This window comes from Pogoniulus pusillus, chromosome 25 (assembly GCF_015220805.1).
Source record: "Pogoniulus pusillus isolate bPogPus1 chromosome 25, bPogPus1.pri, whole genome shotgun sequence".
Taxonomy (NCBI): domain Eukaryota; kingdom Metazoa; phylum Chordata; class Aves; order Piciformes; family Lybiidae; genus Pogoniulus; species Pogoniulus pusillus.
This window is the reverse complement of record NC_087288.1, coordinates 16,797,835-16,824,340: the sequence shown is the minus strand read 5'-3', so window position 1 is coordinate 16,824,340 and position 26,506 is coordinate 16,797,835. Positions and strand designations below refer to the sequence as shown.

The 26,506-nt window shown below is 45.8% G+C and overlaps 1 protein-coding gene across 3 annotated transcripts in view; it reads right to left on the bottom strand.

Annotated features, from left to right (window-relative positions):
* Positions 1-1,918: 1,918 nt before the first annotated feature.
* DISP1 (dispatched RND transporter family member 1) overlaps positions 1,919-26,506 on the bottom strand; it is a 132,697-nt gene continuing 108,109 nt past the window's right edge. For all 3 annotated transcript variants that reach the window (XM_064164565.1, XM_064164564.1, XM_064164566.1), the window contains 6 exons: positions 22,916-22,945; positions 18,658-18,781; positions 17,292-17,419; positions 16,807-16,904; positions 14,661-14,758; positions 1,919-5,557 (listed from right to left, as the gene is read on the bottom strand). In XM_064164565.1, the coding sequence (XP_064020635.1) occupies positions 1,931-5,557; positions 14,661-14,758; positions 16,807-16,904; positions 17,292-17,419; positions 18,658-18,781; positions 22,916-22,945 (4,105 nt within the window). In that variant the 3' untranslated portion in view covers positions 1,919-1,930. The remainder of the gene's footprint in view (positions 5,558-14,660; positions 14,759-16,806; positions 16,905-17,291; positions 17,420-18,657; positions 18,782-22,915; positions 22,946-26,506) is intronic.

Genomic DNA, 26,506 nt, shown 5'->3' with positions numbered 1-26,506 from the left:
CACAGCCTCAGGCTGCACCAGGGGAGATTTAGGCTGGAGGTGAGGAGAAAGTTCTTCCCTGAGAGAGTCATTGGACACTGGAATGGGCTGCCCGGGGAGGTGGTGGAGTCGCCGTCCCTGGAGCTGTTCAAGGCAGGATTGGACGTGGCACTTGGTGCCATGGTCTAGCCTTGAGCTCTGTGGTAAAGGGTTGGACTTGATGATCTGTGAGGTCTCTTCCAACCCTGATGATACTGTGATACTGTGATACACAACTGTGGACTTTGGGACGTGGCTTAATGGCAGTGGTGGTCATAGATTGACAGTTGGACTCAATGATCTTTCAGATCTTTTCCAGCTGAAACAATTCTGAGTACTGTTGACCTCCAAGAGCTTTTCTTTACATTTTGTTGGGATAGACACTTAAAAATATTCCCAGGCCAGGCTACCCTGCAGAGTTGGTCTTTCAGACAGCACTGAAATGAACACAGTTGTAGCCCTGCTGCTGTTTCAAGGCACACACAAGGCCACCAAAGCAGAATAGTAAAGGTAAATGAGTATAGACTGAAAGAATTTGGGCTGTCCAGTCTGGAGAAGAGGAGGCTCCCAGGTGACCTTCTTGTGGCCTTCCAGGATCTGAAGGGGGCCTACAAAAAAGCTGGGGAGGGACTTTTCAGGCTCTCAGGGAGTGAGAGGACTGGGGGGAATGGAGCAAAGCTGGAGATGGGTAGGTTCAGACTGGGGGTGAGGAGGAAGTTGTTGAGCATGAGAGTGGTGAGAGGCTGGAATGGGTTGCCCAGGGAGGTGGTTGAGGCTCTGTCCCTGGAGGTGTTTAAGGCCAGGCTGGATGAGGCTGTGGGCAGCCTGCTCTAGAGCAGAGTGTCCCTGGCCATTGCAGGGGGGTTGGAACTGGCTAAACCTTGTGGTCCCATCCAACCCTGACTGATCCTATGATTCTAAATGATGAAAACGTGGCAGTATCAGCCTACCCCAAATGTTACCAATCTCATAAGCTCTGGCTTCAGAGTCATAGATGGGGCTTGGAAGTGACCTCTGGAGACCGAGTCCAGCTCCCCTGCCAAAGCAGAATCACCCAGTGCAGGTCACATAAGCATGTGTCTAGATGGGTCTTTAAATTGTCTAGAGAAGAAGACTTCACAACCTCTCTGGACAGCCTTGTCCAGCACTCCAATACCCTCACTAAAAGGAAGAATTTCTTTGTAAGGCTTTATTTCTTGAGGAGCTTAAGAAGGAGATTTCAAACTCTAGTGTCCTGGGGCATAAACTAAATTAAGCATAATCCATTTTATGAGTTACATTCTAAATGATGCTCTATGAAAACATGGCAGTATCAGCCTACCCCAAATGTTACCAATCTCATAAGCTCTGGCTTCAGAATCATAGATGGGGCTTGGAAGTGACCTCTAGAGACCGAGTCCAACACCCCTGCCAAAGCAGAATCACCCAGTGCAGGTCACATAAGCATGTGTCTAGATGGGTCTTTAAATTGTCTAGAGAAGAAGACTTCACAACCTCTCTGGACAGCCTTGTCCAGCGCTCCAATACCCTCACTAAAAGGAAGAATTTCTTTGTAAGGCTTTATTTCTTGAGGAGCTTAAGAAGGAGATTTCAAACTCTAGTGTCCTGGGGCATAAACTAAATTAAGCATAATCCATTTTATGAGTTACAGGGTAGGGGAGGGGGGAAACCACCACCAACAAAAACTCTATGAAAACCCAACCCACCAAAGCAGTCTGGACAACATCAGGTTTTACTCTGTGTAATGGCATTATGAAAAATAGAAATGTTACTGTTCTATAAAAGACATTTTTTTTCCCCCCAATTCCAAGATGCAAACTGTAATCCATACTTGTTCAGGTCTTTGCTTTTGAGTGTTTTCAAGTGAGCTTCTCAAAGACAAAGACACAGGCTGGCCAAGTGAAAAGATTGATTATAATGTTTTTATTAACAGACTTTCATTGGAAAGCTCTGGGCGCATTAACATAGGAGGCACATTGGCGTCGACGTTTGGCATTTGACAGTCAACAGAATTGCACTTCACTGGGGCAGCCTTGCTACAGCAGCGCGAGCCCTCGTAGCGAGCCTCCCTCCCTGCCCTGCTCAGCAGATGGTTTTGATCAGCTTGGTCAGCCTTCACAACGCGGTCATTCTGAAAGGAGCACTGATCTGCCTGGCTCTCAGCTTTCTTTTTCTGCTTTGACTGAGAGGCTTTCCTGCTTTCGACCCCGTTCGCTTCCGTACCGCCCTTTGCGTCGCAGCTGCCTGTCTGCTGAGCGAATCCCTTCTGGGTCTGCGGCACGCTGCTCTCACAGTCAGGGCAGCGCACTAGCAGAGGTCCTGCATTTCGGCAGAGGAACTGGGAAGAGCTCATCACCTTTGGAATAGTTCTTACATTTTCCTCTGGGTTCTGATGAGCAGGTGAATCTGTCCTATTTATTCTTTGATGTGCCTGAAACTGCTGCACAGACTGGAGGAAAAAATTTTTAGGCAGAGAGTTCTGTGTCATCGTTCTCTTGAGCCTTCCTTGAAGGCAGCTGCAGTGGAGGACATGCTGGACTGGATGCACATAACCCTCAGCAGCTTGCTGCATAGCGTTTATAGGAGCGACAGAGCTTTGGATCTGTACAGTTCCTGGTGAAGGAGAACACTGGTAACAGAAGGTGTCGCTCAGCTGTTGACAGGAGTGGGGATTCCACTTCACTGCCACTTGCTTATAGGCATCAGGACAGCTACACTGCCTGTTCTGAGAGAAAATGGGGCATATGGTGTGCTGGTCAAGAGATGTCTGCAGCACAGCTGAACTAGCAACATTTTTTATGCTCTTGCTCACTTCACTACTATAGGCTGAATGAACACATGTGCTTTGGGGCCCGCTGCTGAACAGCTCAGAGCAGATATGAGTTTCTTCATAAGTCACCTTCTCTGCAGGGTTACAGATACCTGCTTGTGATGCCAGAGGCTGAAGCTCATAGCGCTCATGCTCCATGTCAGGCTTTTGACTCCTGGAGTCCAGCTGATATTTGCTAACGGGATGTGATTTATTTTGTCCTCTGCCTCCTTGGGCTCCTGGAAAGGTCCGAGAGAAGGCATTACACCGCAGCTTTTTCGGTAGCGGGATCTGGCCGCAGGTGCCCTGGGGTCCAAGGCATCGGCACATGCACTGGAAGAAGAAGGTTGCAAAAGCCCAACTAATGCACATGATAAGCATCATGAAAGTGCCGAGCTGTGTGTATGCCAACACTGTAGAGGGCATCATCATTGCTCCAGCTACAAATGTAGTCAATGCAGCCATTGCAATAGCAGAACCCATGCGGCTTAGAGAAAAAATGACTTTCCCCTCTCGATCAGGGTCGGGGGCTAAGCGATAAGCCACGCCATAGTGGACAGCAAAGTCTACGGACAAGCCGACAGCCACTGAAATGGTGACAGATTCTAACACGTTCAGCTCCCATCCAAGAAGAACGAGAGAACCTACAGTGACAAAGATAGTTCCAGCTATTGAAACTATGGCATAAAGGCTTATAATGATGTTCCACGTTGTAAGAAGCATGACACTAAACGCAACGGCAACTGAAAGACCCATGGCAATCAGAGTACCATCAGACAGACTGTCCTGAAGATCGTAAAATTCAAGGTTACTCACAAACCAACCATTGCTAAGACCTTCAGGAGCAGAACTAAGCTCACTTGAAATCCACGAGTCCACCTCTTTGTAGAACTGATGCATTTTCTCATAAGCCAGTGTGAAGAGGTAGGTGCTTTGGAACTCCAGTACCACTGCCCTGATAGTGTCATTTAGATCAAAGCGAGGCCCTGGGGTCTTACTATCTAAGTGGTACCCTGTGCTCCTTTCTAGCTCCATTATAGCTCTCTTGATACACAATTCAAAGACTTCTTGTTTGTATGGGAAGCTCCAGTGGCTGCAGCAGGGGTAAAGAGAGGGCTCATCACAGTCTTGATTTTCCATCCACTGCTTAAATGTCTCAATGAAGCAGCTTGTGAAGTCTTGCTCTTCAGTCTGATAAAAAAACGTTTGGTTTCTTAACTTCTGACAGAAACGTAGAATCCAAACCTGTGAAGCTGGACTGGCGATATTAAAGCTACTATCTAACTGCAGCTTTCCCTTACTTTTAGGGTTTAAAGGGTCACCATTATCCTCAGGTATAACACCCCAGATTACTGTAATGGGCATGTGGAGCTCTTCTCCATGGTGGACACGCTCAAACATAAAAAGCTTTTTGTATTCTGCATCATATCGTTCAAACGGGTGAGAAGACCTAAATACCTGAAACTCAGAGAGCTCCAGCGAGGGCAACTTCATCTTTGGGTTTACACACACAATATAGGCTCCACCAACTGTTAAGGCAAGAAACCAGAAAAGCCAAATGTACCGAAATTTGATAACAATGCAGGGCAAAACCTTTTCAAAAAATATCCTGGATGCTTCTGAGGCTGCAAAAAGAATCTTGTGGAACATTTGGCACAGCACAGTCCAGTAGTTTTTGTTGTTGTATACCCTCTGCTGAGGCTTCTTAAAGCAACTGAGGATGTTGAGGAGATAACGTTCGTGTAAGACAACTACAGCAGGCAGCCAGGTAACCATCAGAACGTAATTCACCAAGATGGCAGTGCCAGCATAAACACCAAAGCACCTGATCGCTGTGATATTGCTGACATAGTTAGCATAGAAGGCAGCGGCGGTAGTGAAACTCGTGACAAACATGGAAAGAGCAGCGTGCTGCAAGGTGATGCTTACTGTCTCAGAGGTTCCAGCGTGAGGCTTATCAAACTTTGTGTAGTTCCAAACGTCACATAAGACAAAAGCATCGTCTGCTCCAATGCCAACGAGGATAATCAAGGCAGTAAGATTCATGAACGGAAAGAACTCAAAGTTAAATACTACCCGATAGAGAAAATAAGAAATAATCAAGGAGCTAATTATTGCAAACATAGTCATCAGCGTGATAAACATAGACTTGGTGTATACACACATCACTAGGAGAACAATTACAATGGCTATGGCAGGATACACAGTATCCATCAACAGGTAGTCTTGAAACAGTCTGTGTTTTATTCCAAACTCGATCCCTGTGACGGTGGTTACGCCATCGGAAGCGTTCCAGTTCTCAAAGTTATCTAGGTAAATATTCATCATGCTCTCCCCTTTCTCTGTTGGAGAGAAGAGCATGCTGTATTTTAAAGCTGGTAAGACATAGTCAGCTGTCTTTGGGCTTAGAAAATCCTTGTCCACTAGGTAGTGAAGGATCTGGTAAACGGCATTGTACTTGGTACATTTGCGAGGCACGTTTGTACACTTGAGTTGGTCCTTCCTTTTGGCATTCATATCCCAGCAGTCCGGCCCCAGGGTGCCGTTGTAGTAGTATTTGGCACATGTGCGAAGCAGCTTTAGGGTGTGCGAGACATCTCGCTCGACGATCTTCTGGCACGATGACCTGTTGTTCAGAAGAGCAATGTAGTTGCCCAGCGTCCAGCTGGGACAGCACGAAGCAGCAGTGGCTCTCTGGCAGAGATCGCCAAACTGGAAATGGGATCTGATCTGTATAAAGACAGGCAGGGCAAAAAAACAAAGAAATGAATCCAGCTTAAATTAATGCACAGGATCACAAAGAATGTCAGGGGCTAGGAAGGAGCTCGGAAGGTCATGCTGTTCAACCCCCCTGCCAGAGCAGGATCACCTAGACCAGATCACATGGGAACGTGTCCAGGTGAGTTTTGAATATCTCCAGAGAGGGAGACTCCACAATGCCTCTGGGCAGCCTGCTCCAGTGTTCTATCATCCTCACAGGGAAAACATTCCTCCTTTTGTTTCCTTATCTCCAGAGAGGGAGACTCCACAACCCTCCTGGGCAGCCTGCTCCAGTGTTCTGTCACCCTCACAGGGAAAACATTCCTCCTTATGTTTCCTTATCTCCAGAGAGGGAGACTCCACAACCCTCCTGGGCAGCCTGCTCCAGTGTTCTGTCACCACCACAGGGAAAACATTCCTCCTTATGTTTCCTTATCTCCACAGAGGGAGACTCCACAGCCCTCCTGGGCAGCCTGCTCCAGTGTTCTATCACCCTCACAGGGAAAACATTCCTCCTTATGTTTCCTTATCTCCAGAGAGGGAGACTCCACAACCCTCCTGGGCAGCCTGCTCCAGTGTTCTGTCACCCTCACAGGGAAAACATTCCTCCTTATGTTTCCTTATCTCCAGAGAGGGAGACTCCACAACCCTCCTGGGCAGCCTGCTCCAGTGTTCTGTCACCACCACAGGGAAAACATTCCTCCTTATGTTTCCTTATCTCCACAGAGGGAGACTCCACAGCCCTCCTGGGCAGCCTGCTCCAGTGTTCTATCACCCTCACAGGGAAAACATTCCTCCTTATGTTTCCTTATCTCCAGAGAGGGAGACTCCACAGCCCTCCTGGGCAGCCTGCTCCAGTGTTCTGTCACCCTCACAGGGAAAACATTCCTCCTTATGTTTCCTTATCTCCAGAGAGGGAGACTCCACAACGCCTCTGGGCAGCCTGCTCCAGTGTTCTGTCACCCTCACAGGGAAAACATTCCTCCTCGTGTTTCCTTATCTCCAGAGAAGGAGACTCCACAACACTCCTGGGCAGCCTGCTCCAGTGTTCTGTCACCCTCACAGGGAAAACATTCCTCCTTATGTTTCCTTATCTCCAGAGAAGGAGACTCCACAACCCTCCTGGGCAGCCTGCTCCAGTGTTCTATCACCCTCACGGGGAAAACATTCCTGCTTTTGTTTCCTTATCTCCAGAGAGGGAGACTCCACAACCCTCCTGGGCAGCCTGCTCCAGTGTTCTGTCACCACCACAGGGAAAAAATTCCTCCTCCTCATGTTTCCATGAAGCTTCCTATGCCTCAGCTTCCACCCATTGCCCCTTGTGCTGTCATCGGGCATCATCCAGCAGAGCCTGCCTCCAGCCTCCTGGCACTCACCCTGCACATATTTGTAAGCACTGATGAGGTCAGCTCTCAGTCTCCTCCAAGCAGCAGAGCCTCAGCTCCCTCAGTCTCTCCTTGTGAGAGATGTTCCACTCCCTTAATCCCCTTCGTGGCTCTGCGCTGGACTCTCTCAAGCAGCTTTATGTCCCTCTTGAACTCGGGGGCCCAGAACTGGACGCAGTAATTGTCTGAATCATTAGAAACATTCACCCACCAAAAAAAACCGAAGCCCAACAAACAACATTGAAGTGATGGAAACTCAGCTTACAGATGGAAACTCAGCTTACAGTCTTTTTCTGTTCACGGTTTAGATGTCTTATTTCCACTTAGGTTTTTTTTTTGCTCAGTATCCTCAGCAGACTAAACCAGCAGTAACTGCATACTGACTTGTCACAGCAGCATTAAGTTGGCTGAAGGGGTAAGAATATCATAATCCTGCTGTCTGAAGATGCACTGAGGTGGTTGGATTTTCCCCAGGTTGAGGACTGCTAAGTCTCTGCTTTTAATCTTATGCTATCCTGAAAATAAACAGCGAGCCATACAATACATCAGGGATTTCACTCTGCTTGGAATGGCATGCTGCAGTTCCTAGGAGAGGCAGGGACTTATCATCCAGAAAGAAAGGATGTGACAGCTTTATGAAGACCTCCCATCATCTGACCCCTCTTCTATAACTCTCACTTTTGGAGTCTTTTTCAGCTCTTGTATGGCTGACAGGCATTTCCCTTCGACAAGTGACCTTGCCACCCAGGCACTGTGTGTCCTCATCATGCAGGATTCCCAAGACAAGCACACAAGCATGAGCTAATTCCACCGTGGCATGAAGCACCCCAAAGCAAGCCCTGCTGCAGACAGACAACAGCCATGCCTCTGAATGCTGCATTCATAGAATCATAGAATCATAGAATCAACCAGGTTGGAAGAGACCTCCAAGATCATCCAGTCCAACCTAGCACCCAGCCCTAGCCAGTCAACTAGACCATGGCACTAAGTGCCTCATCCAGGCTTTTCTTGGCACTTGCTATGTTACAGCAATACATACAGCAGTGCATGGGCTGAGCAGTGGCATTGCTTACTGATACATCTCTAAATTTGCTCCCATCTTATCCAATGCCTTTTATTTACGTCCCCCCAACAATCAGTCCCTGTTAGGGCTGTGTTGAAAACTTCAGGTTGTGAACTCAAAGCAGAGATGTTTAAGTGCTGCACTTTGGCAGCTGCACTCATCATGAGACAAAGTCCCAAGAGCTGACTCTGGAGTGAAGTGGAGGAAGATGAAGCAGAAGCAAGGCCAGAGCATTTCTAGGCAAAACTGAAAGCCTTAAAAATAGAACCGAAACTCTTAAGTAACAAGGTCAGGTGAGAGAAATATTCTCAAGTCAGGAAAACTCAGTCTTGACAGGGCAAAGGGGACATAAATCTTACAAGTCAGAACTTCTGGATTGTTACAGGTGACAAATTGCAGTCAGTCTTTCAAACAGATGTAAAATTTCAGTCTTAATGAAGTGTTAGCCTGGAGAAGCCTGGAGAAGAGGAGGCTCAGGGGTGACCTTATTGCTGTCTACAACTACCTGAGGGGAGGTTGTGGCCAGGAGGAGGTTGCTCTCTTCCCTCAGGTGGCCAGCGCCAGAACAAGAGGACACAGCCTCAGGCTGCACCAGGGGAGATTTAGGCTGGAGGTGAGGAGAAAGTTCTTCACTGAGAGAGTCATTGGACACTGGAATGGGCTGCCCGGGGAGGTGGTGGAGTCACCATCCCTGGGGCACTTCAAGGCAAGGTTGGACGTGGCACTTGGTGCCATGGTCTAGCCTTGAGCTCTGTGGTAAAGGGTTGGACTTGATGATCTGTGAGGTCTCTTCCAACCCTGATGATACTGTGATACTGTGTGATACTGTGACAGAGAATGAATGTGTATTAGTAGAACCACATCAGTAAAGCTTAAGAGTTTACAGGCTTGAAACCATTATCTATGCACATCTTTAATTTAGGGGACCTAAAATAGAGCACTTTGCAGAGCTGGTTGGATTTTTGGTTAGGTTTTTGTTTGTCCATTCAGTTGGTTTTGTTTGGCTTATTTGGTTCTTTCCTTAAGCAAAATTGCACAGGTTAATTATTAGCAGTCTTTGTATAACACAGACAGAAAAACCTGCACTTGGGGATTCTCGTGGCAGTTATTAAAGCTTTACTGTGGACTTAATTTTGTCAAGCAGTTTCTGAACAATAACAAACTGGCATTCCACAAAAACAGGATAATTCACATTTTGATTGTTTCCAGATAAAAACACTCACACATGCAAACTCAGGAAAAACTGAGCAACCCACTAAATAAAAGGAAGCACTGGAATAGCATATCTGTGTTTTTTATGGCACATCTCCAGGTTGATCCTATGAGGATATAATAGGCAAATCAGGAGGAAAGGATTGTATTGTCTTCTCTCTGTGTATTCAAGTTCAAGATGGGACAATGTGGTCAGTCACTAGTGGTGTTCCCCAAGGATCAGTACTGGGCCCAGTCCTGTTCAATATCTTTATTGATGATCTGGACCAGGGGATTGAGTCCAGCATCAGTAAGTTTGCAGATGACACCAAGCTAGGAGCAGGTGTGGAGCTGTTGGAAGGTAGCAGAGCCCTGCAGAGGGACCTGGACAGGCTGGATGGGTGGGCAATGGGATGAGATTTAACAAGGCCAAGTGCAGGGTTCTGCACGTTGGCCACAACAACCCCAAGCAGCGCTATAGGCTGGGGACTGAGTGGCTGGAGAGCAGCCAGGAGGAAAGGGACCTGGGGGTACTGATAGATAGTAGCTGAAGATGAGGCAGCAGTGTGCCCAGGTGGCCAAGAGAGCCAATGGCATCCTGGCCTGCATCAGGAACAGTGTGGCCAGTAGGACAAGGGAGGTTATTCTGCCCCTGTACTCAGCACTGCTCTGGCCACATCTTGAGTGCTGTGCCCAGTTCTGGGCCCTTCAGTTCAAGAAAGATGTTGAGGTGCTGGAACGTGTCCAGAGAAGGGCAACAAAGCTGGTGAGGGGCCTGGAGCACAAATCCTATGAGGAGAGGTTGAGGGAGCTGGGCCTGTTTAGCCTGGAGAAGAGGAGGCTCAGGGGTGATCTTATTACTGTCTACAACTACCTGAAGGGGCATTGTAGCCAGGTGGGGGGGTGGCCTCTTTTCCCAGGCAACCAGCAATAGAACAAGGGGACACAGTCTCAAGTTGTGCCAGGGGAGGTATAGGCTGGATGTTAGGAAGTTCTTCACAGAGAGAGTGATTGGCATTGGAATGGGCTGCCCAGGGAGGTGGTGGAGGCACCGTCCCTGGGGGTCTTCAAGAAAAGACTGGATGAGGCACTTAGTGCCGTGGTCTGGTTGATTGGTTAGGGCTGGGTGCTAGGTTGGACTGGATGATCTTGGAGGTCTCTTCCAACCTGGTCGATTCTATGATATGCTGTTCTTTAACACTTGCTGCAGGCCACAAACACTCACTGGTAAAGCCAACTGTTGCCAAAGAAAGCAACATGAGCTGGCAGCTGGAAATTAGAAATTAAAATCCAAAATGTAGGTCCAGATAGCTCATTAAATTGCTAAGTAAAATGTTAATGTGTTGTAGCACTGAGCTTTGTTGGTGATCCAAAGAAATTGAAAAAGGTCATTTTGCTGCTGCCAGACTCAGGCTGCCACTGGCAAAACTCTCATTTATTTTGGAACGCACAAAGAAACTGAGCTGTGCAACCTGTGCACGTGTTGTATCTGTGGGTAAACCTGCCCCAGTGGTTCTGTGCAGCGACAGAGTATCACACACAACATGGTTTGGGGAAAGCAGTCTGAACAGATCATTGGCAGCCTTTGAAGTTCACAAAATAACTGTTTATGGGGGAAACATTCTGCAATTAACAAGTGAAAGAAAGAAGAAAAGCCTGCTCTTATCCGAGCAGTAAAACAATCACAGCACCTCCTATAGCTGCGCTGTATATAAGGTTTCCATGAGGATTACAGGATGACCATATGCTAAGCAGCTGCAGGATGGAGCCCCTAAGTGTCAGTAAAACCTATAGTTAAAGCAGTTATAAGCAGATGGGAATACAATTAATACATAGGGGACATATTGTTAGTTTATGCTAAAGCAAATACTCGCTGGTGCCGAAATCCTGCTTACTCATCAGGAAAAGGCATACATTCTGAGGTTTGCACCTCCAGAAAACAAGTCTCTGATCTTCCTGTCTTGGAACCTTGAGTGCTGTGTCCAGTTCTAGGCCCTTCAATTCAAGAGAGATGTTGAGGTGCTGGAATGTGTCCAGAGAAGGGTGACAAAGATGGTGAGGGGCCTAGAACACAAACCCTATGAGAAGAGGCTGAGGGAGCTGGGGGTGTGCAGCCTGCAGAAGAGGAGGCTCAGGGCAGACCTCATTGCTGTCTACAACTACCTGAAGGGAGGCTGTAGCCAGGTGGGGTTGGTCTCTTCTGCCAGGCAATCAGCAACAGAACAAGAGGACACAGTCTCAAGTTGTGCTGGGGGAGGTCTAGGCTGGATGTTAGGAGGAAGTTCTTCCCAGAGAGAGTGATTGGCATTGGAATGGGCTTGAACACCTCCAGGGACAGCGACTCTGCCACCTCCTTGGGCAGCCCATTCCGATGCCAATCACTCTATCTGACAACAACTTCCTCCTAACATCCAGCCTAGACCTCCCCTGGCATAACTTGAGACTGTGTCCCCTTGTTCTGTTGCTGGTTGCTTGGAAGAAGAGACCAACCCCCACCTGGCTACAACCTCCCTTCAGGTAGTTGTAGACAGCAATAAGGTCTGCCCTGAGCATCCTCTTCTCCACGCTAAACAAGCCCTAAGGACTAGCTGCTAAAGAACTTAGCATTCAGAACTGGGGCACACAGCAGCACTGCCAAGTTCTACAATGTGTTAAAAGTACTCAGAAATTTATAGAAAGTATCAAAAAGCACAAGTTAAAAAAGGAAAGAAAAGAGCAAGAGGGGAGGAAAAAGAGCAAGAGGGGAGGAAAATAATGAAGAAAAAAAAAAGAAGAGAAAAGCTTCAGCCCTTTCTGAGCCCTGAGTATCTAATTTTAATTGTAAGTTTACATATAGATAGAAAGAGTTGCCAAACCATACCACAGCAATTTCCTTTGCCTAAAATATCTGGCAAAAATCAGTGCTGCCATCATAATGTGCTGTTATTCTGCTCAGTTGTTAACTAGACTTTTAATACTTAAGTTACAAAAGAAGTCCACAGAAATTTTACTGAAACAATATTCTTTGTAATTATCTATGCAACTGTGGGTGTAGCTTAAGGAGACAACATTTGAGACAGCAATGAGGTCTGCCCTGAGCCTCCTCTTCTCCAGGCTGCACACTCCCAGCTCCCCTAGCCTCTCCTCACAGGGCTGTGCTCCAGGCGCCTCACCAGCTTTCTCACCCTTCTCTGGACATGTTCCAGTATCTCAACATCTCTCTTGAATTGAGGAGCCCAGAACTGGGCACAGTACTCAAGGTGTGGCCCAGTCAGTGCTGAGTACAGGGGCAGAATAACCTCCCTTGTCCTGCTGGCCACACTGTTCCTGATGCAGGCCAGGATGCCACTGTCTGTCTTGGCCACCTGGGCACACTGCTGGCTCATCTTCAGCTACTATCTACCAGTGCCCCCAGGTCCCTCTCTGTCTGGTTGCTCTCCAGCCACTGTCCCCAGCCTGTAGTGCTGTTTGGGGTTGTTGTGGCCAAAGTGTAGGACCTTGCACTGGCCTTGTTCAATCTCATTCCATTGGCCTCTGCCCACCCATCCAGCCTGTCAAGATCCCTCTGCAGAGCTCTCCCCTAGTCTCCAACAGCTCCACACCTGCTCCTAGCTTGGTGTCATCTGCAAACTCACTGATGCTGGACTCAATCCCCTGTTCCAAATCATCAATAAAAATATTGAAGAGGACTGGGCCCAGCACTGATCCTTGGGGCACAGCACTAGTGCCAGCTGCCAGCTGGATGTGGCACCATTCACCACCACTCTCTGGGCCCGGCCCTCCAGCCAGTTCTTGACCCATATCAGAGTGAATCTGTGCAAGCCCTGTCAGCTGTGCCAGGAGCTTGTTGTGGCAGACAGTGTCAAAGGCTTTGCTGCAGTCCAGGTAGACAACTCCATAGCCTGTTCCACATTCATCAGGCAGGTAACCTGGTCATAAAAGGAGATCAGGTTGCTCAGACAGGATCTGCCCTTCCTAAACCTATGCTGGCTGAGCCCGATCCCTTGGCCATCCTGTAGGTGCTTTGTGATGGCACTCAAGACAACCTGTTCCATGGCCCTGCCTGGCACTGAGGTCAGGCTGACAGGTCAGTAATTTCCCAGTTCCTCCCTCTGGCCCTTCTTGTGGATAGGCACCATGCTGGCCAGGTTCCAGTCTTTGGGGACCTCTCCAGGGAGCCAGGACTGTTGATAAATGACAGAGAGAGCTTTGGCCAGCTCATCTGCCAGCTCTATCAGCACTCTAGGATGGATCCCATCTGGTCTCACCAACTTGTGAGAATCCAAGCAGCTCAGCAGGTCCCTTACTTCTTCCTCCTGGATTACATGTGGACTATACTGATCCCTGACTCCATCTGTCAGCTCAGGAGAGCAGTTGTCCTGCAGACAACCTGTCCCACTATTGAAGATTGAGAAGCTATGGGAACCTCTGGAGTGGGCTATTAAATATCTTCTCTCATCTCCCTAGGTTTAAAGAGAAAACTAATATTACTCTGCAAGTATCACTATCCACATTTAATTAATTGAGCTATATTTCTAATCACTGGGTCTATGTTCCTTTGACAGCCATCTGCCAACCTATTCTCTTTCCACCTAAGAAAAGCAACACCTGAGTGACCCATTGGGTGTCAGAGGAAGCTGCATATACTATGAGGATGCAGACAGTTCACCTGAGGGTGGAAAAGCAAGGAAAGTGAATTCTTTGCTAGGAAACAAGAGCAAAAATCCACACAATAATATTCTAAGACAAAATAACACAGCAAAACTTAAGACAGTCCTTTCTGCAAAGCATCTTCTGAAGCAACCTGCCTGGAACACAAACCCTATGAGGAGAGGCTGAGGGAGCTGGGGGTGTGCAGCCTAGAGAACAGGAGGCTCAGGGCAGACCTCATTGCTGTCTACAGCTACCTGAAGGGAGGATGTAGCCAGGTCGGGGTTGGTCTCTTCTGCCAGGCACCCAGCAATAGAACAAGGGGACACAGTCTCAAGTTGTGGCAGGGAAGGTCTAGGCTGGATGTTAGGAGGAAGTTGTTGGCAGAGAGAGTGATTGGCATTGGAATGGGCTGCCCAGGGAGGTGCTGGAGTGACTGTCCCTGGAGGTGTTGAAGCAAAGCCTGGCTGAGGCACTTAGTGCCATGGTCTGGTTGACTGGCTAGGGCTGGGTGATAGGTTGGACTGGATGATCTTGGAGGTCTCCTCCAACCTAGTTGATTCTATGATTCCACTTCATTCTGGATGCTATTAGTAGCAAACTCAAAGAGATTCCCTTAATTTAATCTGATTTAGAAATTGAAAATTGCCTTTCAACTCTGCACCCTGACTGACCATGCACAACAGATGTAGGAAACGTTAAGCCTTCTCCTATGTTACCGGATGGCAACAGGCAGTGAAAGAAAGCTTCAAAATGCATGCTTCACATCTGCAAGGTGAACAAATGAAATGCCATCTTTACTCACCTTCAAGTTATCTATGTTGCACATGGACTTAATTGCATTCAAATTCCACAGATTCTCGCCCTCTGTGGACGTAAACACCACTCGCGAATAGCGATCACCTGGAATTACAGGAGGGGGATTTTACAGCTTGTTTAGGGGTGTCTGGTATCAAAGACTGAGGCAAAATCCCTCCATTCAAATGAAGCAGAAGAAATCTTTGTCAGGTCGTGGGAATCCACCTCCTTTTCATTATTTTATCTGTTAAGCCCCAGCCCACATGAAAGTTTCCGTTTCCTCACAGTGTTTATAGTAAATAAGGCATCTTCATAGATACCACTTAGAAGCTCTACAGACTTCTAATTCAAGTATATTTCATTCTGAAATATGACAAACAAGCAAAAATCAAGAGATGTAATCAGCAAACTATGAAATTCTTGGCACAGCATAATGGCAGCAGGCAGATAATAGTAATCAAAGGCTGATTTAGTAAAGCCATTTGGGAATATAAATAATAATTATAAAGCTGTTTCTACAGGAATATTTTTGCTCCAGAAGCAAATGACTGCAGCAGAAATTGTTGTGATATCCTTCAGGGCATTTTAAAGGATTCTACAGTTTAGAGACATAGAGATTAAATTACAAATGAAATCACATTGATTAGGAGACAGCTTTTAAGAACTAATTACTTAGTGGCAGCGAGATCTTTATGCATAGCTAATAAGGAAAACGTTTGAGCAAACACAAATGTAGAGCTCTGCATAACACTTTATGGTACTTTGGGGTGAGAAATGTGGTGGTATTAATTACAGCACTCTAAAAACTACAAAGTGGAATTTATTCCACTGCTGTGAAGGTGCAGATTTTTTGCCTTTCACCAGACTGCAGTGAAGCAGCTCAGGAGTTGTGCTTTATGATCTCTGATAGCGATGCAGGATGAAGGAAACTGAAATCTGCAGATCCTGGAGCAGACAAAGAAAGATACCAGGAGCGACAGAAATGGCTCAAGAGGAAATCAACTGTTTTCTTTCTAAAATGAACTGGCAAACTTTCCCATAGAAGCACAATTCCTTCATGACTGCCACAACTGAGACAAGACAGAAACAGCAGTGGAAAGAATGAGTGTGATGCTATGCAGAAACAGCGAGCAGGATAAGAGGAGTTAAATCTGCTTCAAATTGCAGTCAGCGCACAGCCGAGTTTTGAGTACAGTTCCTCTTTCTTACACAAAGGATGCTCAGTCCAATTGGGTTCTGCTCACAGAACCGACAGTTTTGCTCACATCTTACTTAGATGTAAGACTGTACCACAGTAGGAAAAAAACACATCATAGGTCTTATTTTCACCTCTGTTTTTACTGGTCGTTGCTCTCTCAGATCAACGGATACAAACAAACCACTCCACAACTATGTTTTTGTGCTTTGTTATCAGTCCTCACATATTGAAAGGGCTGCAAAAGAGCCCAGGTCATTATATGACTAAAGGCAAGATCTGCATCTGCCAATGCATGCTCTCTGCCAGAACAAGACTTATCAAAGTTTTGCAGTATGCCTCGTAAAAAGTCAATAAAGACTTCTTTGTCTTTTTTCATCCTCTAGTTTAATTTAGACAGCTTCATAAATCTTCAGTACTTTAAGATGGTTTTCATTTTTTTTTCTTTGAAAAGAGTGTTTTCTTTGAGGGTGGTTATTTTTTTCTTTGGTGCATGTGTCTAGGAGTAATTTTGGGGGGTGTTTTGCTTGCTTGCTTTTTGGTTTTGATCCCTAAAACGAGCCAATAAAATTCTGTATCATTTGATGCCCTATAGGCCATATACAGGAAAAATAGGTTAACGCAGGGTTTTTAGAGTCAATGGTATAGTTACAATGTAACTCCTTATGTAGTATGAATTAGGAGCTACCCCTAGAGTCATCAGCATTAATAAACTTAGTAAAACTCTTTACAGGAAACAGAACCACTTAAAGGAGGCACTTGAAGCTGCTTCCTAAGAAACAGAACGCAACATTTCAGCCCAACTCCTTCAAGGACTTTTGCAGAGAAGTAAAACGGTGCTTATTGTGAATGTATGAAACAAAAAGTATTTTCCTTGCAGAGGCATACAACAGAGAAGCTCAGAAGTCACTCAAGTGGCTGAATTTTTTAGCCTGCCTTAGGCCATGTCTCCACTTACTTGGAACATCGCAGAAAAAGGTATCCTTGTGGAAGTTCCAGTCCGCTTGCCTCTTCTCTCTTTCATAGTGATCATCTGACCATCTGTCATCCTGATGACTAAAACAATAAATAGTTTTACCTTAGCTTAGTTAACAGACAAGTTGCACATCTTAATAGCTCTCACACAGGAGAAAATGTGGCTATGGTAGACAAAAACTGAACCGTTCACTGCAGTTTTTTGTTCAAAGGAAATGCCATCAAGCCCAGTACTGACAGTATCCATAACTCAAAGAGAAAACTAGAGAAGTGTCTAATTTTAAGGAGCTTGCAATGGGAACTCTCTGGTTCTCTGAAAGGCCTTGAGAATTGTAGATGATGAGATTTGAGTATTTACTGAAATCAGTGGCAGTGTATTGCTTTCAGACGGTACTGGAGTGAGACCTGTGAACACACAAACCTCTTCCCCCCCCTAAATTAAACTGTGTTTTTAATACAAATCCTTACCTTTTGGCTTGCTCATCTGCATATTTGAAGGGATAGTTTGCAAGTGTAGCTTTGTACCCTGTGTTTTTCACCATGTTGTTCCATGTAACCAATCTCTGTCCTATGGCTGTCCCTCTCGGTTCAAATCCCTGAGAAAAGAGCGTCATCAGATTCCATTAATACTTTCCATTCTTTAGTTCAAGCAGGGAAGTGGAAAGGTGATCAAAGTGATGGATAGTTTTCATTATGAAGTAGAGTTACTCCAGGCATCTACTTTTAAAAGCAAAATGCTTTATGACAGGTCAGACAAAATAATGACCAACTGTACAGAGTGACAAAGGGATTAAGAATTCTTGCACGTACTACTTCTCTCCCTGAGAAGTGATGATGATGATGATTTAGCCTAGCAAACGTTCAACACTTAGTTTTCAGACAAAAGGCAGGCTACAAAGTCCCCTCCTGTACCTCAATTATAACTCTTTACTACTTAAACTCTTTATCTTCTCACTTTCTACAATGAAAGTGGCAAAACCAAACAATTTTGAAAGTGACTTTGAAACTATTTCAATTATTTGGCCATGTACAAGACCTCTCCATTCCATACAGAATACAAATCAAAGTCACTCAGAGGAACAGTACATTTTAATTTGATGATGATAATTAAATACAGTGTTTCAAAATGAAAAGTCCTGAAAGCTACTCACAGATATGACACAGCTCATGAAAAATAAGACATGAGTGCAATATTTAATAGGCTCTGATAAAAATGACTTCCTTTCTTTCAATATGGATATAATTTCATCCCCAGAAGGCATTCAGAATCCCTTTTTCCTTTAATAGATGCTGGCCCTCAGTCTTTGAAACCTGATTTAGAAGGTCTGGTCTGTGTTGTATTGTGCTGTACATCCAACCCTGGGATGAATTTACATGATTCAATCTCCAGCAGTTCTGTTGAAGGGCACATGACCTTTCAACAGCAAAATGTGGAAGGAATTTAAAGCAGGGGGTAATACTCTCTGATAACAACTGCATCTTTGTACCACCATTAGCTGCTCCAACATCAAGATTTCATTTCATTTTTAATTAGAGGAATTACAAGGCTCTTTAACAACTCACTTCTTTCATGGATTCATTAGAACTTGCTTCTGCAAGCTTATTACCAGTTGAATCTCTCTGGAAACTGATTCTCAAACAGATTTATGGTAGAGGGAATCTTTTCAGGCATAGTGAGAGTCAGTTTTTTGCCTCTGGGCGAATCTCATTTTAAGAGGAGTGTATCGATTGCTGTACCTGCATCTGCTATTTACTGGTAGTACTGAAAAAAAAAACAACCCAGCAAATAAAAAATCCTTTAATTGACAGCACAACTGATGGAATATTTACCTACCAGCAACGGATCAGAGAAGTCTGGAAGATCTGGGACTAAAATCCCAACAAGTGCACACACCACTATTAACACAGTACACATGCCCAGGACCACTACAGGCCAGTCAGCTATCAGCGCAGCATAGCTACATGGAGAGGAGCAGAGGAAAAGGTGTTACAGGCATTCAAGTTACACACAAGATGAATCCAGCTTCCCTAAAGACCCACGTTGAAACCCTGACCTGTTTCCTTTGTTATACTCAGAGGAAATCAAGCCAGTTAGCACAAATGGATGGAAGCTCTTTCTAGTTGACTGGCTGGGTGCTAGGTTGGACTGGATGAGCTTGGAGGTCTCTTCCAACCTGCTTGATTCTATGATTCTATGATTCCTACACTTTTTTCTTTCCTTATTTCAACTAAAAAAGCAAACAAAAAAGGCACTTCCTATCAAATCTTTGCACTGAAACTTTCTATTTCTATTCTTTTCATTCTCAGACTATTATTTCCCTCCCCTAGGATGCTGACAAAAATGAAAAGCTTTGTTGTTTGTTTTTTTAATGAAAGCTGAGGGACCTGGGGCAACCTGCTGCAGCATCTCACCACCCTCACTGTTGAGACTTTCTTTCAAATATGTAGTCTTCATCCTGTGTTCTGTAGATATATCCTGAATACTGTGTTCAGTTTTGGGCTCCCCAGTTGAAGAGGGACAGGGATCTGCTGGAGAGGGTCCAGCACAGGGCTAGGAGGATGATGAGGGCACTGGAGGGCATGGCTGATGAGGAGAGGCTGAGGGACCTGGGGCTGCTTAGTCTGGAGAAGAGAAGACTGAGAGGGGATTTGATAAATGTTTCTAAGTATCTGAAGGCTGCCAGGAGGGGGGGGACAGGCTCTGCTCACTGCTCCCTGGGATAGGACAAGGAGCAATGTGTGTAAGTTGCAGCACAGGAGGTTCTGCCTCAACACAAGGGGGAACTTCTTTACTGTAAGGGTCACAGAGCACTGGAACAGGCTCCCCGGGGAGGTTGTGGAGTCTCCTTCCCTGGAGCCTTTCAAGGCCTGTCTGGATGTGTTCCTGTGTGATCTGTGTTAGATAGGATTGTCCTGCTCTGGCAGGGGGGTTGGACTTGATCTCCTTGGCTCCCTTCTAACCCCTACCATCCTGTGATCTGTGATCTTAGATGTTCTTTGTGCTGCTACAGAAGGGATTAAATACAGGATACTGAAATAGATACATAACATGCAAGTTCATAGCAGAGTGCCCTTTTACTTATTTATGCTGTCTTAAAAGATCATGGCTCTTTTTACATTTCAGAGCAACTCAGCAGCTAATCAGGGTTATTTGCTCCACAGAAATATTCTGCCCATTGTGATGGTTTGGGTGTTCCCTGCCCCTACACACTTTTTAAGTCACCCAGACTAGACTCAGCAGCTCTAGAAATTGAATGAAGCTTTATATTTACAGCTTAGCACAATGTACAAGCAGAGATGCACAATACAGACAGAAATAGACAAGTTAAAAGGTAATACAGAAACACAGCGGCCCTCCCAGAAACCTGAGTCCCCAGGAGGGGCTCTCAACCACCCTTCCACCTTCTCCCACCCCTCTACCTTACCCCAGATCTTGCCTTATGCCCAAGGAAGATTGGAGGGTTGGCCAGGGGGGTTAGGAAGCAGGTGGATTAGTCACACAGAGGGCAGGTTAGGTTAGAGAGAGAAGTTCAGCCTAAAGCCCAAACAGTGACTCTGTTATCTATATTTACACTCTTGTTCTTATACACCTCAGCAAGCCTATGAGTGAAGTAGACATCACCACTGATTTCTCACAGCCTGTAATCTCACTCTTCTCACCAAAACATTCTAGCTAGGCTCAAACTAGCACACTCATTTGCAAGAAGGGAGGCAATGCCCAGCTTCTCACTGCAGCAACAGTTTCCCAGTTGTCTATCTGTAAAATCAACAGCATTGGCCAAGCTTATTGCTGACTTTCCATAGTATGTGGCATTAGGAATGGTCTAGGGGTCTAAAGAGAGCTTTAAGGAGCAAGGAAGTCCAAAGTGCTGGGTGTATCTCAATTTCCCATTAGGGTAAATGTGAAATACCTCTTCCCCATCCTCACACAAGAGGTTAATTAGCAAAAGCCTGAAAAGCAGCCTGGAGTGTAAGTTTTTATTGAAGTGAATCACAAAGGGGCAGCTTGCCAAATGAGCAATTGTACAAAGCAGAAGTGAAAGGAAGCAAATGACCTAAGAGAATTTTCCTATTTATAGGACTAAATGTTTTCATAAACACCACTACAGATTGACTCACTAGTACAGACGTTTGCTCTGAACTCATAAAAATCATACTCAGAAGTTGGCTTTTTTTTCCTTTCATCACTATTTACCACTGTTTTCCACTTTCATCACTAGATTTACTACTCTGCTCATGTTGTCTCTACACTTCCATTCTCAGTCGAGCAGCTCTTATATTGGTTAAATTCTTCAGGCCCTGGCTGCAGAAGAAACTATGTCCTGGATGAAGTGTTTAACATGTTCATAAGCCACATCCAGCACCTGCAAATTTGTCCCTGTGTCTTGTGTCACATACTGAAATGCAGACCAACACAGCTGACCTGGGCTTGAACTTCAAAAAGGACTAAACACAGAATCATAGAATCAGTCAGGGTTGGAAGGGACCACAAGCATCATCTAGTTCCAACCCCCCTGCCACGGGTAGGGACACCCTAACCTAAAGCAGGCTGCCCACAGCCTCATCCAGCCTGACCTTAAACACCTCCAGGGACAGAGCCTCAACCACCTCCCTGGGCAACCCATTCCAGCCTCTCACCACTCTCATGCTCAGCAACTTCCTCCTCACCTCCAGTCTGAACCTACCCATCTCCAGCTTTGCTCCATTCCCCCCAGTCCTGTCACTCTCTGATAGCCTGAAAAGTTCCTCCCCAGGTTTTTTGTAGGCTCACTTCAGATACTGAAAGGCCACAAGAGGGTCACCTGGGAGCCTACTCTTCTCCAGACTGAACAGCCTAAAGGTGCTGGAAAAAGTGTGGATGTGGCTCTTTGGGACATGGTTTAAGTGGTGATGGTAGTTATGGGTTGTCTGCTCCACGTGATCATAGAATCAACCAGGTTGGAAGACACCTCCAGGATCAGCCAGTCCAACCTAGCACCCAGCCCAGTGCAGTCAACCAGATCATGGTGCCTCCACCACCTCCCTGGGAAGCCCATTCCAATGCCAATCACTCTCTCTGCCAACAACTTCCTCCTATCATCCAGCCTAGACCTCCCCTGGCACAGCTTGAGACTGTGTCACCCTGTTTTGTTGCTGGTTGCCTGGGAGAAGAGACCAACCCCATCTGGCTACAATGTCCCCTCAGGTAGCTGTAGACAGCAATGAGGTCTGCTCTGAGACTCCTCTTCTCCAGAGAACAGGCCTGTTCTTTACTGAAAGCAAATCTTAGAGGTGATCTATACTTTTAATGTATCTTCACTGGAGATGGTTTCTTGTTCACAGTATCACAGTATCACCAAGGTTGGAAGAGACCTCATAGATCATCAAGTCCAACCCTTTGCTGCAGCTGATGCACTAACAGCATTAGGTGAAGTGCTCTGCTGGGTTTTTTGACACGACCTTGTCTTTCTTCAGAGAATGTTCCTGATTGCATGGGGTTTCTGGTTGTAGGAGGAAGAAAGGATCATGATGATGAGATGCTTTCAAACTTTCCTGTCAGGCTGTTTCATCATCATTGATGATATAACCAAGTTGCTTCTCAGAATAACCCTTAATTGGAAGAGTAGTCACGGAGTTGCTACATTAATATACACAAAGAGATTGGAATTTAAAATGCCATGAAATACTTGAAAACAAGGAACCTGGAACTCTGCACACATCAAATTTACAGAGAGACTATTTGTTTGGCTGTCTTCTGTGGTCTATCCCCTTCCTGCTTCCTCAGGACTCAAAGATGTGTGATTAGGGATGTCAAAGAACTTGTCCCCGACTCCTCCTTTTAGTGTTTATTTAAGGATCAACTCTTCTAAATGTTGTTTGAAGTTGCTGATACTATCTGCCTCTACAATCTCATGTGGCAGTTTCAGAAACTCACTACTCACTGCCTGAAGAAATACCTTTTTCTTTCAAAATCAGTGTTGATTGCCCACTATATTCCTTGAACATTCCTGATTCCTGCCTTGTGTGGCAAATAACAGCTTTACCATAACAGCTTTGCCATCACCACATGCACTGCCTCTGCAAACCTCACATGCAACAGTGTTAGAGCTTACCTTTTTGGTAGCTTGAATGGTCTGGCTGGCCTGGAAAGAAGACAAAAAGAGGGTAATTGTAAATATAAGAAACACAGATGTACATGCCAAGTTGTTTAATTCTTCCCATACCTGAATGAGCAAAGCAATTCTGAAAATCAGATTATTTTCACCTATGAATGATTTCAAAAGGCATGCATGCATACTCAATTGAGCCTTTGCAACCAAGGTGTGTGCTAGTTTGAAGCTAGCTAGAATGTTTTGGTGAGAAGAATTAGATTACAGGCTGTAAAAGGAAAGCAATGGTGATGACTACTGCACTCATAGGCTTGCTGAGAGGTATAAGAACAAGAATCCAAACATAGATAACTCACTTCTTCTGGGGAGCTCCAAGCTGTATTTCTCTCTCTAGCCTCTCTGCTGCTTCTTTGATTAATCCACTTTGCTTCCTAACTCCCTGGCTGAACCTCTGTTATTACTTGGGACTGGGGTAAGGTTGAGAGAAGGTGGAAGGGTGGTTGAGAGCCCTCCTGGGGACTCAGGTTTCTGGGAGGGCTGTTGTGTTTCTGTATTACCTTTTACCTTGCCTATTTCTGTCTATAACTGTATATACTGTAAAATTCTGCTTGTCTATTGTGCTAAGCTGTAAATATAAGCTTCATTCAATTTCTAGAGCTGGCTGAGTCTAGTCTGGGTGATTTCCAAAGTGTGGGGGGGCAGGGAACACCCAAACCATCACAGCTGAAAAAGAAAAAAAATGGAAAGGACTGAGGGAGCTGGGGGTGTGCAGCATGAAGAAGAGGAGGCTCAGGGCAGATCTCATTGCTGTCTACAACTACCTGAAGGGAGGTTGTAGCCAGGTGGGGTTGGTCTCTTCTACCAGGCAACCAGCAACAGACCAAGGGGACACAGTCTCAAGTTGTGCCAGGGGAAGTCTAGGCTGGATGCTAGGAGGAAGTTCTTCACAGAGAGAGTGATTGGCACTGGAATGGGCTGCCCAGGGAGGTGGTGGAGTCACCATCTCTGCCGGTGTTGAAGCAAAGTCTGGCTGAGGCACTTAGTGCCATGGTCTGGTTGATTGGACAGGGCTGGGTGCTAGGTTGGCCTGGATGATCTTGGAGGTCTCTTCCAACCTGGTTGATTCTGTGACTCTATGACTTTGCTAGCTATAGGACCAGTAAGTTTTACATAAATGTCACTTAAAATAATTCCCACAAAGAATCTGCAAGTCCTCTCAAGAATTTTCTGTTGATGTGATGTACAATCATTCCAAAGATGTAATCATACTATGGCTTCATTTAAGTTATGGAATTTTTACACCACCAAGGACTCATATTACTTCTTTAGAAAGGTACAGAAAACAATGAATTAGAAACACCTGCTTGCATAAAAATTCATAAACCTGTTGGAGCAAGTCCAGAGGAGGGCCCCTAAAATGATCAGAGGGCTGGAACACTTCTGTAAAGAAAGGCTGACAGAATTGGGGTTGTTCAGCTTGAAGGCTGAGCTTGAGGCTCAGGGGTGACCTCATTGCTGTCTACAACTACCCAAAGGGAGGCTGTAGCCAGGTGAGGTTGGTCTCTTCTCCCAGGCAACCAGCAACAGAACAAGGGGACACAGTCTCAAGTTGTGTGGAGGGAGCATAGGCTGGATGTTAGGAGGAAGTTGTTGGCAGAGAGAGTGATTGGCATTCGAATGGGCTGATCAGGAAAATGGTGGAGCTGCCATCCCTGGAAGCATTCAAGAAGAGGCACTTAGTGCCATGGTCTGGTTGACTGGCTAGGGCTGGGTGCTAGGTTGGACTGGATGACCTTGGAGGTCTCTTCCAATCTGGCTGATTCCATGATTCTGTGAGTCTAAGACGATAAAACTTCAGAGAGAACTTACTTTGGCCTTTTATTACTTAAAGAGGATCAGTAATAAAGATGAGGACAGTCCTTTCAGCACAGCTTCTTGTGACAGGACAAGAAATAATGGTTTTAAACTAAAAGAGGAAAGATTTAGACTAGATATAAGGAAGAAATTTTTTTATGCTAAGCACGGTGAAACAGTGGCACAGGCTGTTCAGAGAGGTGATAGCATCATAGAATCACAGAATCAACCAGGTTGGAAGACACCTCCAAGATCATCCAGTCCAACCTAGCACCCAGCCATATCCAGTCAACCAGACCATGGCACCAGGTGCCTCATCCAGGCTTTTCTTGAACACCTCAAGGGACAGTGCCTCCACCACCTCCCTGGGCAGCCCATTCCAATGGGAAATCACATTCAAGGTCAGGTTGGATTGGGCTCTGAGCAACCTAATATAGTTGAAGATGTTCCTGCTTATTGCAGGGCAGTTGGACTAGATGGCCTTCATAGGTCCCTTCCAACCAAAACAATTTCTATGATAGAATAGATGACTGAGGATTCTAAGAGGAGATTTGTATGTTTTCACATCATGGGATAAACAAGAGAAGGGCAACGAGGCTGGGGAGAGGCCTTGAGCACAGCCCTACGAGGAGAGGCTGAGGGAGCTGGGATTGGTTAGCCTGAAGAAGAGGAGGCTCAGGGCAGACCTTATTGCTGTCTACAACTACCTGAGGGGTGGTTGTGGCCAGGAGGAGGTTGCTCTCTTCTCTCAGGTGGCCAGCACCAGAACAAGAGGACACAGCCTCAGGCTGCACCAGGGGAAGTTTAGGCTGGAGGTGAGGAGAAAGTTCTTCCCTGAGAGAGTCATTGGACACTGGAATGGGCTGCCCGGGGAGGTGGTGGAGTCGCCGTCCCTGGAGCTGTTCAAGGCAGGATTGGACGTGGCACTTGGTGCCATGGTCTGGCCTTGAGCTCTGTGGTAAAGGGTTGGGCTTGATGATCTGTGAGGTCTCTTCCAACCTTGGTTATGCTGTGATATGTGAAATATCAGATTCCTTGTAAATGTTCTCAAAAGTTTACAGCTTAATTCAGTGCTCAGAAATGGGCTTGCCTGTCCTTCAAAATACAAGATTCAATGCACTGAGTTGAAATTCCAGTCCAGGTAATGTAATCACCTGAAGGTAGGTTCAACCTTGTGCTCATTAAGTGTGAATATTGTTTAGAACAGATCGATTTCTAACTCCAAGCAGACAACAATCTGTTAGACTGTCAGCTCAAACAAATAACACAAACCATGCAAGCTAATCTCCAACCTAAACCTTCCCTTGCACAAATCCAGGCCATTTCTACCACCTGATACTAGGAATCTCAGAATCATGGAATCAGTCAGGATTGGAGGGGACCACAGAGATCATCTGATGATTGGATAGGGCTGGGTGCTAGGTTGGACTGGATGATCTTGGAGGTCTCTTCCAACCTGGTAGATTCTATGATTCTAACTCTTAACACAGCAACAGGACATTTCAGATATATAATCAAAGCACTGCCAAACCCACATCATAGCAAAACGGTGATGAAAGAAAATGGAACTGACAGCCCAGATAAATAAACTCCTCTTGTCCCTTTCCTCAGCAGAAGGGACAGAAAAACTAAACTATGAGAGCTAAATACTCATGCTAAGCTTTCTTCTGCTCTTCATCCAGAGCATGTCACAAGCAATACTACTGAAGGGACATTGTAGCCAGGTGGGGGGTGGCCTCT